At 33.5% G+C, this 16292-nt stretch overlaps 1 protein-coding gene across 4 annotated transcripts; it reads right to left on the reverse strand.

Moving 5' to 3' along the window:
• Nucleotides 1–408: 408 nt before the first annotated feature.
• Nucleotides 409–15420, reverse strand: LOC125659178 (myosin heavy chain, striated muscle-like). 4 transcript variants are annotated; one of them, XM_048890766.2, is made up of 6 exons: nt 14647–15420; nt 7101–7242; nt 6669–6683; nt 5732–5788; nt 2690–2799; nt 409–2218 (listed from the first exon to the last, which is right to left on the reverse strand). In XM_048890766.2, the coding sequence occupies exons 1-6, from the start codon at nt 14779–14781 to the stop codon at nt 923–925; spliced, it is 1755 nt and encodes a 584-aa protein (XP_048746723.2). In that variant the 5' UTR covers nt 14782–15420; the 3' UTR covers nt 409–922. The 4 variants fall into 4 exon arrangements, with proteins under 4 accessions (XP_048746723.2, XP_048746724.2, XP_048746725.2 ...); XM_048890767.2 differs by lacking the exon at nt 5732–5788; XM_048890768.2 differs by lacking the exons at nt 5732–5788; nt 6669–6683.
• Nucleotides 15421–16292: the final 872 nt, after the last annotated feature.

The following is a 16292-nucleotide window of genomic DNA, read 5'->3' on the forward strand; positions in this document are numbered from 1 at the left end:
GTTTGGGCAGAACTGCTTTTCTTGCTAAGATTTTTTTCTACAAATATAACGGCACCTTTTTCCCGTTGCTCCCCACCCCCCAGCTTTCAAAATCGACGCTAAACTGTGCTGAACTCACTATATCTGATACAAATTATAAATATCTAAGTGATTGTCTACTAAAACTTTCCCACGTTAACGCAGAAAACGTCATCTCGTTGAGCATACTAAATATTAAAACCGCAACGATATCCGAGACAAGATAATGGTTCCAATGTTCTGTATGGAGCTACCGCGCCCGTTTTTAGTAATAAATGTATACCTAGACGTACATGGAGTATTGGTGATGAAACAGCAGGGTATAAAATGTTAAAGTATATGTCAGTACATTAAGGAACCAATGTGTACCAAAAAGAAAAAAAATGCAAGTTCTGAAAATCAAACTTTTTATTTTTTGTTAAGATGTGATAATTTTATAATTTAGATATATCTAAATATATGATCGACATATCACATTAACCTTTTTTTTTATTTTTATCACAGACACTGCTAGTAAAACAGTTCATTTGTCACTCTATAAGGTCCGTCTCCCTCTCGTTTAATTGTGCTTAAATTAAGAGAGAAAACACGAAAAAAATAATAATAGCACTATCAATATATCCTTCAATCTTTCGTTTTATATAAAAGTATTGTTCGAAATAGTGAAGTTTAAACGTGCTTCTTTCGAAAATGAAAATATAACACGAAATCAAATGCTAATGCTGTATGAAGCACGAGTTGTCCTCCACGAAGGAACATTATGCAACATTTAATTCAAATGAAAGCATCTTGGAATGTTGGATCCTTTAAGAATTCATAAATAACACAGAAAATTGGCACATTAAGAGCAGATTACATTTTCTGAAATCGTCAATTGTTAGTGTAGATAATGTCGAAATTAGTTTTAATTTCGAACTTTTGTTGGATTCAACGACTTTTCGAATTTGTTCCTCGCATTCATTGCCTTTAGATCCCCGAGTCCTGGGACGCTTTTATTCAGATATTTGTTGTATTGAGTTTTGTTTTCCAGACGAAGAGGGGCTGTTGTAAGCCCTTCAGGAAAGACAGAAAATTTGTTTGATGGCATTCCCATTTGCCGAGTAGCTTCGTTTGGTTTTTTTGTGGTAGAACTTGTCTGGACTGTGTATTGTGGAGCAGGATACGTCTGCTTGTGAATATGTGGTAAAATGTTCTGCCTTCTGTTTTCATCTTCAAAATCTCCAAGACGATCGCTCCTATCTGTACTGACTGACAAGTCCCCGTTTATGTTATCAACGCTGAGCAGTTCTCTAGAAGTTCTTGATCTTGAGTTTTTCAGTCTCTTGAGTTCTTGTTCCAGTTCAGTTATTCTGGATTTCGATTTTGAACCCTCAGTTTCAAGAAGCTGTATCCGAGTGTCCTTTTTTCGATTTTCGAGTTTAACATCTTGCAATTGACTTCGCATGACATTCATGATGGCCGATTGCCATACAGTTGCTCCCATCTGGAATGCGTTCTTCTTCTTATCCTCTTCTTGAGATTTCTTCTTTGAAGTTTCCACGATTTCTCCATATTCTGAAATCTTCTGTTGCAGTTCTGTCATCGTCTCCTCTGTTTTCACTGCAAATTCCCTGTAAGCGTCTAACAAGGAAGGCGCACCATGTCCTGTTTCAAAACCCATATGTGTCAGACAATAGTCTCTTTGTTCGCAAAGGTCAAAATACTTTAAACCAATGGTCTTCAATTCATCGTGTTTTTCCAGTAATCTGTCAACATCTTCATTTAGGAAAGCAAATTCATTTATATGTAATTCTACTTCTTGTTTCTCAGTTAATTGTCTTGGTCGACTCTGAAGAGCTGCATCGAGCTTTGACTTGATATCTCTTAAAGTTGCCTGTGCAGTACTGAGTTTATCTTTGGCCTTCTGTAGTTGATTTTCATTGGCTTGGTTAAAACGCATCTGTGAGTTTACATCTCCGTGATGCTTGGAAGACATTTCTTTTAAATTGCCCTCTAAGCTCCTCACGTGAGAGTTAAGCCCCGTGATTTCCATTTTGCTGTCCTCTAATTTACGTTCCATGTTTTGTAAAATCGTATGCCATTTATTAGCCTCGTTTCGGTGCTGGTCATTTTGTTCTATCAATTTTCGACGAGCTTCTACTGCTTTTTCTTTGTCTTTCACGTCATCTTTCCATACCATCTTTAATGCTTCTTTTCTGAACTGATAAAATAAGATGCATTGTAGTATACTAAACTATATCCTTCCATTCATTTTTTTAATTGGCTTTTTTTTGTTCTTATAATTTTCTATCCATAAAAGTACGTATCCATGAATTCCTTCTGGTGCCAGTTTTACTAAGTCTTTTATCTTACCAAAAACTCTAACTTACGAATTTCATAAGTTCTAACTCAAGTTACGACGCCTCTATTTTACTTCTGTTTTACTAAATTTACGAAGCATAAGTTTAAGAAGTCTAATAAAACGGATATCTACATGTATCATAAGTTGGGTTTACGTTGAAATCTTGAACTTGATGTTTAGTAACACTCGAGTCTGATGTATAAAAGTATAAAACCTGCATACCTTATCAATGAAGAACTTTTCTATCATAGCTTTCTCGTTGTTTAACCTGCATACCTTATCAATGAAGAACTTTTCTATCATAGCTTTCTCGTTGTTTAACCTGCATACCTTATCAATGAAGAACTTTTCTATCATAGCTTTCTCGTTGTTTCGTAAGCGATCAAGGAAAGGCAATCTTTTGTACATTTCCCTTGTATCGAACTTTGTGGCTAGGATATCTGAAACAAAACAGAACTTTATTTCAACCCTTGGAATGAAATGAAGATTAAACCTACGACCCAAGTTGTTTAATGAAATAATCCTGAATATAGAAGGGGAAAAAATATTGGCTCCATGGCTACTTATAGCTTTTAAGTATAAATTTCATAACAACTGTATGATTTGCTTTATTTCATACGAAATCATCAAAATTGTTTGAATATTAATCTCGTCTGGTATAATTGTCCTTGCAGCGATAATTAGCGGGGGTGATTATAATGGTAATTGACCAAATCGTACCAGTAAATAGGATGGCGGTATGCGGGGGATGGCAATATAACGGGTTTTTACATAGCAAGGAAAACGGGCTTTGAACTTTTTTGGCGATATGTGAGCGTGGCATTATAACGGGGGGCAATATAGCGGGGGATCACTGTATGTAGGATTAGGATAGAATTATACTTTTATGTAAAACTTATACGGTACCAATTTTGATGCACCAGATGCGCATTTCGACAAATAATGTCTTTTCAGTGATGCTCAACCGATATGTTTGAAATCTGAAATAACAATAAACTTGCTAGAGCTATTTTAGGGGAAAACAGAGCGCCAAAAAAGTAGAGTCAAATTCGTCTAAAGATAAGAGCTATGCATGAGGGAGATAATCCTTAATTTTGAAATGAATTACTAAATTATATCACAGCAATTAAATATGCATCCGTATTTTCAAGCTAGTAACGAAGTACTTAGCTACTGGGCAGTAGAGACCCTCGGGGAGTAACAGTCCACCAGCAGAGGCCTCGACCCAGGGATCATAATGTAAAACTTATACGGTACCAATTCTGATGCACCAGATGCGCATTTCGACATAATATCTGTAAAAATCTGCATCGCTGTTGTAGTCGCAGTGATTATGGTAAGAATTGATCAAGGATGTGGTCTCGCATTAATTTGACAAAGTGCAGTTTCATAGTTTTAGATAAGAATAAGAATGGTTAAATTTAAAGTTCAAGTAGAAATTCCTACCAATAGCTACATGTATTCTGTCTAACATATCTACCGGTACATGTATTTCTGACTAAGAATAAATCTAGAGTGGTTAGTTTTGAAGAAGGTACTGATACCATTGTGGATAATATAGACTGGGTATAGCATCAGACAGAATGAATGGGAGATTTCAGCCCCAAGTAGAATTGTATAATGTAGTGATATTTCTTAAGACAAACGGTTGAAAGTAACATACTGATATTGGGAAACACGTGTGCGATTAGGCAGCGATAGTTCCCATACTAATAATTTGCTACTGGTGCAATATTATGTATGTATGGTGATGATTCTCTGGAACAACTCATGTGTGAGGAGTTAATGTCATCCAGTCATGCATACGTTCAAATACAAAACAACAGCGAGAAATCAGTCAATTATAGGAAAGAAAGTGAGACTATTGTCGAAACAGTACTTTCATGCATCTTCGTGTATATGTTATGAGATCTTGTCAAGATAAAAACTGGGGAGACGAGAGATAAAGGAAAGAGGCAAGTGAAAAATGTAAAAAGGAAAACAAAATGCCTGTGATATTTAAGGATTGCAAAGAAATTAAAAGTATGTGTTTGGAAACAGTAATCCATCTAAGGAGGGATTCAAGTGCAATAAGGTGACGTGGAAAGAAAAATCTAAAATGTTCATATCTTTATATTGTATATATGGATCAAGGAACGTACATATGAACTCTTTGAAAAGATTATACTTTTGTATAGTCTACTCCGGATATAAAATTCAGGGGACCGACCTGAATTGTTCATTATATCCAAAGTTGAAAATCATCGATGTTTAGATATATAAATATTATCAATGGGAGATTTATTTTTGTAACAGATAGTTCAATATACTAGTAAGTGGTTTCAACGTAAGTGGAGTAGACTGTTCATTTAATCTTGTCTTGAATGTTTCGTTGAAAGATAAACAGTTAATAATTCAGTGGTGAAATTGTGCAACTAATCCGTGGTGTTCACCACCTGATGGAAATCTTTGGAATCACCACCTGTTCAACATCTTTGGAATTACATGTATTTCAATATAGAATTTGATATCCATTTTTTTGTAGCACTATGCCTCGGAAGCCGTGGTTTGGATACAGTTAGACTTTACATAAGGAGTTTCTCACACCAACTCTCGTATTATGGCTTAGTGGTTATCAACTTACTTCTCTATTTTTGTTGACATTGGTCCGCTAGATAAGTTGTAGTTTGTTTATTTTGCATCCCCTTAATATTTGTTTTCGCTCATACTATGACGTCACTGACTAACTGTAGATGAAGTGCTTCAAATGTCCTCTATAGTGATCAGAACCGTAATGATTTGGGTTTTGTGTCATTACAACGCCTACCACGACAAGTGACCTCAGTGGTTAATGTTTCATGCGTAAGATCAGCAACTCTGACTTCTCAATACCGGGCGGTTGGCGATGAAATAGGCGCTTCCTGTTGTATTTACGTCTCAGGTTTTACGCGGGGCTCAAACTCATGCTGCAAACACTCTCACCAGGCTTGGATTTCTCACAAAATCTCAAACTTAGTTTTAGTGTCTTTTATTTAAGCAGTCAAAATCAGTAATATCTCAGACTTAAGTCCAAGTTTCGAAATCCAGGCCAGTGAGGAATCGTAACTGGCATGGACAAGTTAAAAAAAGGAAACAAATGAACAGGAGCTTACAAACAAACTTCGTGTTTTTACTTGAGTATCTGGTACAGATCCAGATGAGTAAAAACATGCCAACCTTCTTGACGAGCTTAAATTGAAGTTATGTTATGTTATGAGCACAAGGGTATTAGGGAATTGATACAGTAACTGTATGCGGCATGTTTATCAACGCCAGTGATGTGTGACGGCGTGTACATCGTAAACGATGGACTCGAGAAAACTGTGCAGGGGGATAGAACACACACAGAAATACCTGGATTTTGTCTGGCCTCACGGTCTTTTATCATTTTGTCAATTTTTCCTACTAATGCTGTTAAAAATAAGTTGATGTCAAGTATTAATATTGCAAGCAATCTGTAGGAATTTATTGACTGCATAGCTTATGAATGTTTTATGAATTACCTTATCTCTTTATGTAATCATGATTTTTTGTACTGGCGTCTTTTTCAATGAAATATTTGCAGGTGATAAAATATGTCTATGACACACAATAAAACGTACATAGTATAGACTAACATAAAAGTTGTGTTTAGTTCTGACAACCTTTAAAATCACTGGATAAGGACTATATCGTGTTAATTTGAACTCACACAAATATGTACATATAGCGGATGACGCTTTCTACAAGAAAACATGTTTTACTAAACCCTTTCTTCCTGAATTTAAAATCATTTTCTGTTTTCCATAGAGATTTTACATGAGAACAAAATTATTTTTTTAATTTCCGACTTTTTCTGTAGAAATGTTTTACATGAGAACAAACTATAATAGAATCTGCCGATAGGAATCTACAAAAATGTTAAAACTCTCCCATTCATTAGACAAATTACTTTTACAAAGTTGTTATTATCTAAAAACTATCTACACATATTGTTAGTACATATATTGTTATGTTGAATATCTATGTTACGGGAATCTTAAAATCTATGGATGCAAGTAGGGAATACAAATGACTACATCCGGGAACTTACTCATTTCTTCATCATGAGCATCATCTTCATCTATATTATGATATATGTTGCAAACAAAAAAAGCAGTCAATATAGATGATATGAATTACAACAATGATACCCTCTGCTAAATTCAGTGATGATTAAGTACAACTAAGAATTTGAATGAAGAATATGTCCAGTACCATTACATTTAAACAAGAAAGATGCAGCATGCAAAGAACTTACAAACAGACTTACCAATATCGACTTCCCCTGAAGAGAGTAAGAAATTTATAAGTAATATATTGCTATCAACAATTATATATTGACTGAAGCTGTACAAAAAAAGTTAATACATCCGTCCACACTTTAACTGTATATTATAAGAGAACAACTTTTAAAAAATAATTCCCCATGTCCATCAAAACAGAATATTAACTTCAAACCAAGTCAACACATGCATAATGCATTAGATATATCAATATAGTTTTACTTCAGGGGAAAATGATCATAACAAATGATATCAAAATATGGGAAATTATGGCATATTCTAAAAGTGTCAGCTGTTGTCAAAAGAACCATTCCGGTTACTTAATATACTAATTACTTGACCATGGTAAAATTTACGTGAGCACTTTTTAAAATTATGTTTAGAACATTGATATGACCATTATGTTATTGAATATGCACCTTCATCTCGAAGAAAGTCCGCTACAAAGTCATGTCCACATTTTTGGATGACGTCACAGAATTTCCCGAAAGAGTCGGAGACCCCTCGGATGGGTAGAATATTTAGTACACATCCAACCTTCTCCTCTCTCGTTTTGGCTTCCTTTAATAAAGAAAAGTCCGCTTATTATATGAGTGATTCTAGAATAATACATTTCTTCCATCGAATTATACTTATATTAAGTATTAACGCCACTGTTGTCAAAAATAATTAAATACGTGTACGTATATTGATGTTTTGGACAAAAGTTTGCAAGGCGTCAAAAATTGTAACAATGTCACTTCAACACGCTATATCATTATGCATTTCTTTGCTCAGGATCTAATAAAACGAAATTGACAGAAGATGGTACGGAGGTATGGATAAAACCGTTCTCTCTGTCTGTCTGTCTCTCTCTCTAATATAGATAGTTCGATAGATAGATAGATGCAAGTATGTACATGTGTGTTCTTTTAAACTCTCAAATTCTTATCATGAATTTTCCGTATATCAAGAACAAAAAGGTCATTTTTCCCCATCTACTAGTGTTAAACTATTAAATATCTGTATTGTAGGAAGACATGATTATGCATCTATTTCATGTAACGATTGATTTGTGTTGCTTATGTTGTGTTGACGCCAACAAACACATCAAGTCTTTAAACAAATAAATCTAGACTAGAGTAAGTTTTAAGTGCAAAAAGGTCATGTTTAAAACACTAGCTCAATAACAAGTGTTATGACCCAAGTTTTTCTTTTTAATATCCTAATTCTCCTTCAATATAGAAACCAAAAATACACCTTCCAAAAACAATACTACAAGACCCAGGTGCGAACCTCCTTAACATGACGTATGATATAGATGTTACAATGTAACATTCTCTATTTATCATTTAGTAGTAATGTGTATGTTATGGTACCGACAGAATAAACTTTATATCAGATCACCGACGCTTCACCATTACTAATTAATATTCATAAATTACACACACACCCTAACGGACGGCAATGCCTAAAACAAGATAGAGTACTCTTCTAGCATTACCATATGCAGAAGATAACTCTTCAGATATCATTAAAAGCCGTTGTCAAAAATGCATGTATAGATCCCTCGTTCGTGTTTCGAATGAATCTTTCTCACTATCGGATATCTGTCCGAAATGATCGTGTGGATTTTTTTCTATTCAAGATTTCTGCAATTAAGAATGACTAAAATAACATCCTTCTCAAACCTGGACTTATATTGACTGTACGAGTTAGAGCATACTTACTGGAATTATTTCATTTGTAAAATTCAGCATTCATGTAGGTTTTCAAAAATACTGCGAAGAGTGGAAGTTGCAAGTGAATGTTGATAAGACTAAAAAATTATTATTTTCGGCAAAGGTAGACAATTCTCAAATATGCTATTTCTGTACAATAATAATGAAATTGAAATTGTCAACTTAGGAATTATTTTTCCAAGGACTGGTTCTGTTTTACAACACCAGAAAATATGTTGAGCAAAGAGCAACCAGAGTTATGTATGCCATCATTAAAAACAAGAGAACTGAATTTATCTATCGATTGTCAACGTGATATGTTTGATAAAATGTTTGTTCCAATACTTCTTTATGAGTGTGAATTATGAGAATTTGAAACTTTAGATATTATCGAGAGACAACTTCTAAAACTTGGTAAACTTATATTGAATCTTAAGACAACTACTCAGAATTATATGATTTATGGTGAACTTAATAGATATCCATTGTGTATACATGTCAAAATTAGAATGATTAAACTATATAACAAACGGGATGATTTCAGCTTCTCCATCGTCAACTTCCCATATTTATGTAGCAATATTCCATTATCACCTGCATATGGTGTTTATATAATCTCAACTGATTCGATATGCAAGAGCTTGTTCTGCGTATAGTCAGTTTTTAAATCAAGGTAAGTTACTGACAAACAAGTTGATGGTACACGGGTTTCAACAGTCTCGATTGAAGTCAGCATTTCGCAAATCTATGGTCGTTATAATGATGTAGTTCGTCAATATAACCTATCTTTGGGTCAAATGCTGTCTGACGTGTTTCATATCGATTGTTAAGCCGTTCTTGACACACTGATTTTGACTGCGGATAACTCCGTTTACCTGATCAGGATATACGGCTCACGGCGGGTGTGACCGGTCGACAGGGGATGCTTACTCCTCCTAGGCACCTGATCCCACCTCTGGTATGTCCAGGGGTCCGTGTTTGCCGAACTATCTATTTTGTATTGCTTGTAGGAGTTATGAGATTGATCACTGTTCGTTATCTTCACCTTTCATTAAACTCTGGGTAAATTTGTTGAATGGTAAAGACACAAAGTTGTCTAGCATTTTGTACACATTTTTACATAACTTAACAATAGACAATGTTGATTTTAAATGGGTTAGATATATACAGAACATTTTACAAGAATGTGGTTTAAATTATATCTGGATTTTACAATCTGTAGAAAATGAAAAATGGCTTATTAGTGTTATTAAACAAACTCTGAATGATCAATTTCAACAGAAATGGGTTTCTGAATGTAATACATCAGGAAAAGGTGTACTTTATAATTAATTTTATTTACACATACTTTACGTCCTGAAGTTATCTAGAAGCCAATGTACCAAGAAATATCATTCTTACATTAGCAAGATTTAGAACAAGTAATCACAGGTTACCTATTGAGACAGGCAGATGGAGTGGTGTGCCCAGAAACCAGAGAAATTGTACTTTATGTGAAAATGAGGTTAAGGATGGGTTTCATTATATCATAACTTGTTCAGCTCTTAGTGATAGTAGAAAATTTTATTTACCTTCTAAATATAAAACAAGACCAAATGTCCTAAAAAATTTTTATCTTGTTTTCATGTAAAAAGGTATCTATTATGAGTAATCTTTCCAAATTCATAAATATAATTCACAAGAGTTACCCTTCCAGGTTAAAACAATATAAACTGTACACTCTTGAATGCATTGCATCAACTGAAATCTTTGTTTAATATTGTGTGTATATGTATATCTTCTCTGTTGTGTTTAGTGTAATATGGGAATAAATGAAATTGAATTGCGGACTAGGTACTTTTAACAAGTATTTGTTGTATGCATACCAAAGCAGCAATAGAGAATCATTCATAATATGTATACATTATAAAACTGTATGACAGATAATGCTTGAATACAGAGTGTATGATGAATAGAATATACGATAAATTCCGTATTGTATGTTTTATTAGCCTTCCCTGGGCCAATATCACATATTATATGGATTTTACTGTGTAATATTCTCTATTTAATTGTTGTATTAAATTTTATCTATAGTTGTTCTAAAACGGCGACCAATTTGAAACATTTTGCTCTTGAAAAGCAAATAGTCTTATATATATATATATATATATATATATATATATATATATATATATATTATGGTGCCAGACTGTTTAAACAGATTAATCATATGCAACCCACAAAAACAAACGATTATAAAAAGAAATATGAAATAACCTGGATATACATGTAGGTCTTACAAATCTAAACAATGAAAACCAAATATTTTTAGGTCTTTGTAAATTCAAAAGTAGAAAAGTAACACGCACGACTACGTCAGTACATATAAATAAGAGTTACATGTCTACATTATGTCCACTGCTTGGAACTGTAAAGTCATGACCTACAGTGTAATAGATCCACATAGCCATTGTGACATTACGCCTGTCCTCGTATCACAGAGATGGACTTGTTTCCCTCAGTCAACACTTCGCAGCTTCTATGGTCGTTATTATGATCTCATTTGCAAATACAAACTATCACTAGGTCGAATGCTGTCGGATGCGTTTCATACCAATTATCAGGCCGTTCTTATCATACTGATTTTGACTACTGGTTACTCCGTTAACCTGATCAATGCAGGTCTGACGGCGGGTGTGATCAGTCAATAGGAGATACTTACTCCTCCAGGGCACCTGATCCCACCTCTGGTGTGTCCAGGGGTCCGTGTTTGCCCTTATTTTGATTTTATATTCTTTGTAAGATTTATGAGATTGATCACCCTTCGTTATCTTCATTTGTACATACAGGCATAAAAACCCACCCATGTACAAATCAGCTTTAATTAAACGCTAACGTGATAACAGATGCACGATGAGTGAGGAATTTAAAACTGATTCATATTTTGGAATAGAAGACTACTTGATTAAGAAACCATAATCGAGTCACGTTGATAGTACACCAACAACACATCTAATTCATTAAAGTAATAAATATACCACATTAATATATTGGTAAAATGTAGAAAATTTACAGAATAAGACGATAGTTGTACAGATGATGCATCTCCCTCTGTGATCTACAAGCTGTAACTACAAGGAAATAAAATATTTCCTTTCAGGTGGTAAACTTGAAGAAATCAAATGGTGTTAATTTTATGGCCTGTACAATTCATTACTTGAATTGATTATTGACCAGCAATAATACGACGAGATTTCTTCGTGATATATAAAATCTCTCATCCAAAGTGTTTGATCTCGACTTTGGCCGATTAGTTTCCAAATAGAAGGGTTACAACATAGAATATTTTATATTGGATTTCTAAAGAACATTAACCTATATAATGTTAATATACTACCGATGAACTGCAATTTAATCGCAATACGCTTTAAACAATAAATTTAAATAAATCTATAATTCTCTCTATGCCTCCCATTTTAACCAGGGTTAAACAGCTTATAAATCTTTTAGCGCTTGAGAAGCATCGACAATGCGTCAACACTCTCTCTTTAGAAGGTAGTATTATAAATATCTCAATATCAAATCACATTCGAGAATCTTTTTGCAATTATGCATATAATGTGTGAGCTAATGTAAAATACAATAACAGTAAGAGTACCTGTAATTGATATTCTAGGATTTGATTAATTAGATATTGACATTTGCTATCCAAATAGAATTATACAATAGTATCACAATCCTTCATCACTAAAATGAAATGGCTGTGAAAGAATTTTCAGTCGTATTTTTCTCTTCATTTAATAGCTAAATGAATTACGATGAGAGAGAGAGAGAGAGAGAGAGAGAGAGACTGTATTCACTGTCATCACCAGTTGATGTAAGGTACATTATAAGCTAAATATGATGCAATATCCCACGACTCCAACTTTCAGCATAAATATATCCTTAGGATTTGCATACAGAAACGTATTTCTAAATTGTAAACTATCGTCAAGTAAACAAATGACAATTATGTCACATTGAATCACATTTTGTAGTTATTCAGTCCATGTTATCGAATTCTTAATCGGTATACATACTAAGGAAATTAAGGGGTTTAACAAGAAATGTCTTAGAGATCTTTAATGACTTTTAGTTCACCAAACACGTAAGATGTGATACAACAGGTCTAAAGTAAAGTATAGTATTAAACATTTGCAAAAGGGTGTTTTCCACTTTGAGTGGGTTTAAAATTTCTGGTGTTTTTACTGGGGTTTTAAGGTAGCTCGTCAGATATTGACGTCGTTTAGGGATAGCTGGAAGTTTTATCAATGACTAAGTTTTCTATTTCTCATTTCAATCCTAAGATCCTGAAAGTGTTTTCTTGTTTTGAGATATTTAAAGGTAGAATTTACTGATTTCTGATAAGGGGGCCATTGAATCCTGCTCATTAAAAATAATGATTTAAAAAATGATTTCATGGCGATTTTCAACAATTACATGTACATGTATGTTCTTGCAGTGATAAGAACTTTAAAAAAAAAATTTTTTTTTTCAAAACTTCGACTAATTACCATGATACATTTATTCGAGTGACAAATTACACTTCAAGTTTTAAATAGGGTATATAAATCGCCTCTTTAGCATATTTTAAAACTTTTGAATATTACATTAGTCATACAAGGACACAATGAGGATCTTCAGAAACGAAAGCTGAATTGAAAACACATTAGCTACCAAAACAACTATCCTGTGTTTTAGATTACAGAAGCACAAGAACCGCTCAAAATGAAAATTAAATCTTCAAAGCAAATAATTTATGCATTGTAGGCCCCAGTAAAATTGCACTCTTGTCATATGAACAAGCTGTAAAGCCGAATTTGAATGATTTAAATGGATTCCTAAGACTTCAATATCATAGGAGTTCAAATACAAAAAGCATTAGATATTAGTCCGAGAACGAAAGTTCAATCCTTTAACAAATATTAGTGGATACATGTCTCGCCATTGAATTCAATATAATTAAACTCTGTAGACCCTATTGTGGGGTGGAATAGGATTTTTACTTGTCGCGAACTTTTTTCGCAATGGTCCAGAAAAGACGAAAATGACAAACTGAGAAGTCCATCTAGTATTCATTTCTCTGATTGGTTTCTCGAGTTTTAATGCTCTTAGGGGAATTGCGCGAGTCAAGCTATAAGATTGTTCTATTAAAACTATTCAAGGTCGTGATTATAATGATTAACGAATCAACAATTAAAAATGACTGTTAGCGGATATCTATATAAAAAAAAAATTTGATTTATAAGAGCAAATCTTTTTTAAAATGATAAAAATAAAACTAATACGAAAACAGATCACCGGGCACGATAATATCAAATTCATTTTATGTCAACTTTGATTTTCCGATAATTTCCCAACATGTACGTTGAAAACAATTCCATCGATATTTGCATGTTTCTGTTTCTATGAATGAAGCCTCGTCTGAATCTTATGCTCTTCCCCTATCAAATGCTTATGTCATTTGCCGTAGTGTAAACGCGGGCTGTGTAAACACAAGGCACAACAAAATGCAATCTGTCTTCTTGAAATTCTTATCTTTAAAACGGTCCGCGAGGAAGACTTAATAAAACTGAGTAAGAATATTACTCAAAATTTCAATATATTCGATTGTGCAAGTGAGAAGTTAAAAAATGGTTAATGTTTCTTAGAATTAAAACATCGTTGTCGTTGATGGCTGTTGAATAACATGGGACGTGGTAGGGCATTATTGTACCAAAGGGGTCTACCTTATAACAATATTTTGAAATTTGCTATGCAAACATGGTGAAAGATGATATGTAAATTACAGGTGCCCTATACTCGCCCACATAAACATACCCGTGAATCATTCAATAGAGCCGAAATCTCGAATTAGAATTAAATTCTGTGACTTTAAATTACAGGAACTTAAAAAACTAGAATTGATTTGTTAAATTTTGCCGTAATTCCATTCAATCAAGGTGCGGAACTCTTATTGTTTCAACAAAAATGTTCCTGGTTGATTGTTGGGAATGGACGTAGATATAAATAACAATGGAGGAATTTACCAATATCAATGACTATAAGTAATATCGTTATTAACGCCCAAGTTGACCAATACAATTATCAAATAGATGCCCATACTTTGGTGTTTCATTGACTTCACCCATTAGGATAATTAAATAAATAATTTACACAAGAAAATTGTAAACAATTTACCAGTAAAACTCTATGGATTTTGCTTGGAAGCAGAATTTACTTTTGTAAACTTAAAACAATTTACCTGTATAGCTCTATAAACTGAGTCTGGAAGCAGATTCTCATCTTGAAGAGCTTTTACGAGATCATCCGTCCATACGATATTCTTTGTAAGAAACTGACGATGAAGTTGTATTACGTGTTTACATCTTTCTTCCATTATTAGATGACGTTAGAGACTCCAATGTAATTAATTACAATTTACATCCACATGGTAACTTTTTCCCTCTTGATAACTACATATACAAATATTTCTTGAAGTGAATAATTTAAGAATTGGAATTACTTCTAATCTCCCCGATACACCAAATCGTATGTGATTAATCCCCGTATTGTGAGAGTCAAGCGCACCGGTAATAGTCTTATGAATACACTCTGAGGGTTAAGGCTTTATTGCACTTCATAAGACTTCTTAACACTTTCGGGTCTTCTAATCCATGCTTTTAAAAGTTCTACCCGGTGTAAATTTTGACAGTAAATTTCGGGTGTTTTTTTTTTTTACAAGCGCCTCTTACACTTTGATACTTCTCAGTGACAATGAATTAAATTTTGTTTTACCCTATCCTGATCGATGTGAAAAATATTATCACGTGGCATTTGATGAGATGATAAAAGGATGTTTCAGCGATTTATACCCGAGATCTATTTAAATGCTTTTAAAAAGAATTGATTCTTAAAAATAACAATGCCAGGCCCGGATGAAACGATACGATGAACGGTTTAATACACACAGGTATTCAATGCACGCACACACAGGTGAACGATGTAGGAATTGATTTTTATTAGGTCTGAATTACTCCACTTGAAAGATATCGTTGTTTTATTTCCTGATTTAAAAGTCTTCTTGAATAAAAAAAAATATATACGTCAATTGGATTTAAATTTGTTGGGTGTGCCATTTTGCACCAATATGATCGCGAATTCGAATGGGATTGATTTGGCAGACGTGTCCACTGTACATGATTTCATAAAATGTCAGATGGTTGATTTTTGCATCCCTTCGAGAATTTTTCATTCATATTCATTGTGTACAAGCCGATGATGATAGTATATACCACTACACGGTCATTTAACAACGGCGGCTGATCTGATCGCTAAGAATTTCACATTCATAGTCTATATACATGTGTCTGCGTTACTTACGATGATGATTAAGTAACCAGTGATGCCAATCGTTGTTACTTACTCGAATCGAATCAAAATAAATGGTAAAACTGCCTTTAAAATTTCCTATGTTATGACCGTAACAATTTTCATGACTGTAATCTTTGTTTTCTTAAAGAATCTCAATGACCGTAAATTTTTAATGACTGTCATCTAAATCAATTCGGATTTTGTATGTTTGTTTGAGTTTTCTCTCCAATTTTTGCTGGTGATATGCAGATATATCATGTTATTTTTGTGTTTAAAAAAGGGAAGATGAAAAACACAATATTGAAAACTATTCCCCTATAGAAAAATAAAGTATTCGCAAGTATGTATTGAATGCTAGAACTGGTCAAACTGTGCTTAAATCAATTCCCAATATATTCAAATGAACTACGAGAGAATGCGAAAACTGGTAAAACTTACTTATATAATTAAAATCAGTTTCCAATATATTTAAATGAACTAAATAAGAAAATTCAAAATGGATATAAGGTTGTAAATGATAAAGGTAACACGATTGAA

The sequence above is a fragment of the Ostrea edulis genome, chromosome 9 (genome assembly GCF_947568905.1).
Source record: "Ostrea edulis chromosome 9, xbOstEdul1.1, whole genome shotgun sequence".
In the NCBI taxonomy this organism is placed as follows: Eukaryota; Metazoa; Mollusca; class Bivalvia; order Ostreida; family Ostreidae; genus Ostrea; species Ostrea edulis.

Excerpts from the sequence above, each read along its gene's own strand:
- LOC125659178 (XM_048890766.2), bottom strand. The coding sequence starts at position 14,781 with ATGGAAGAAAGATGTAAACACGTAATACAACTTCATCGTCAGTTTCTT. Across the intron at positions 2,800-5,731 it reads TGAGGCCAGACAAAATCCAG|ATATCCTAGCCACAAAGTTC; the intron begins GTATTTCTGTGT and ends GTTTTGTTTCAG. Across the intron at positions 2,219-2,689 it reads AAAAGTTCTTCATTGATAAG|TTCAGAAAAGAAGCATTAAA; the intron begins GTATGCAGGTTA and ends TTATTTTATCAG.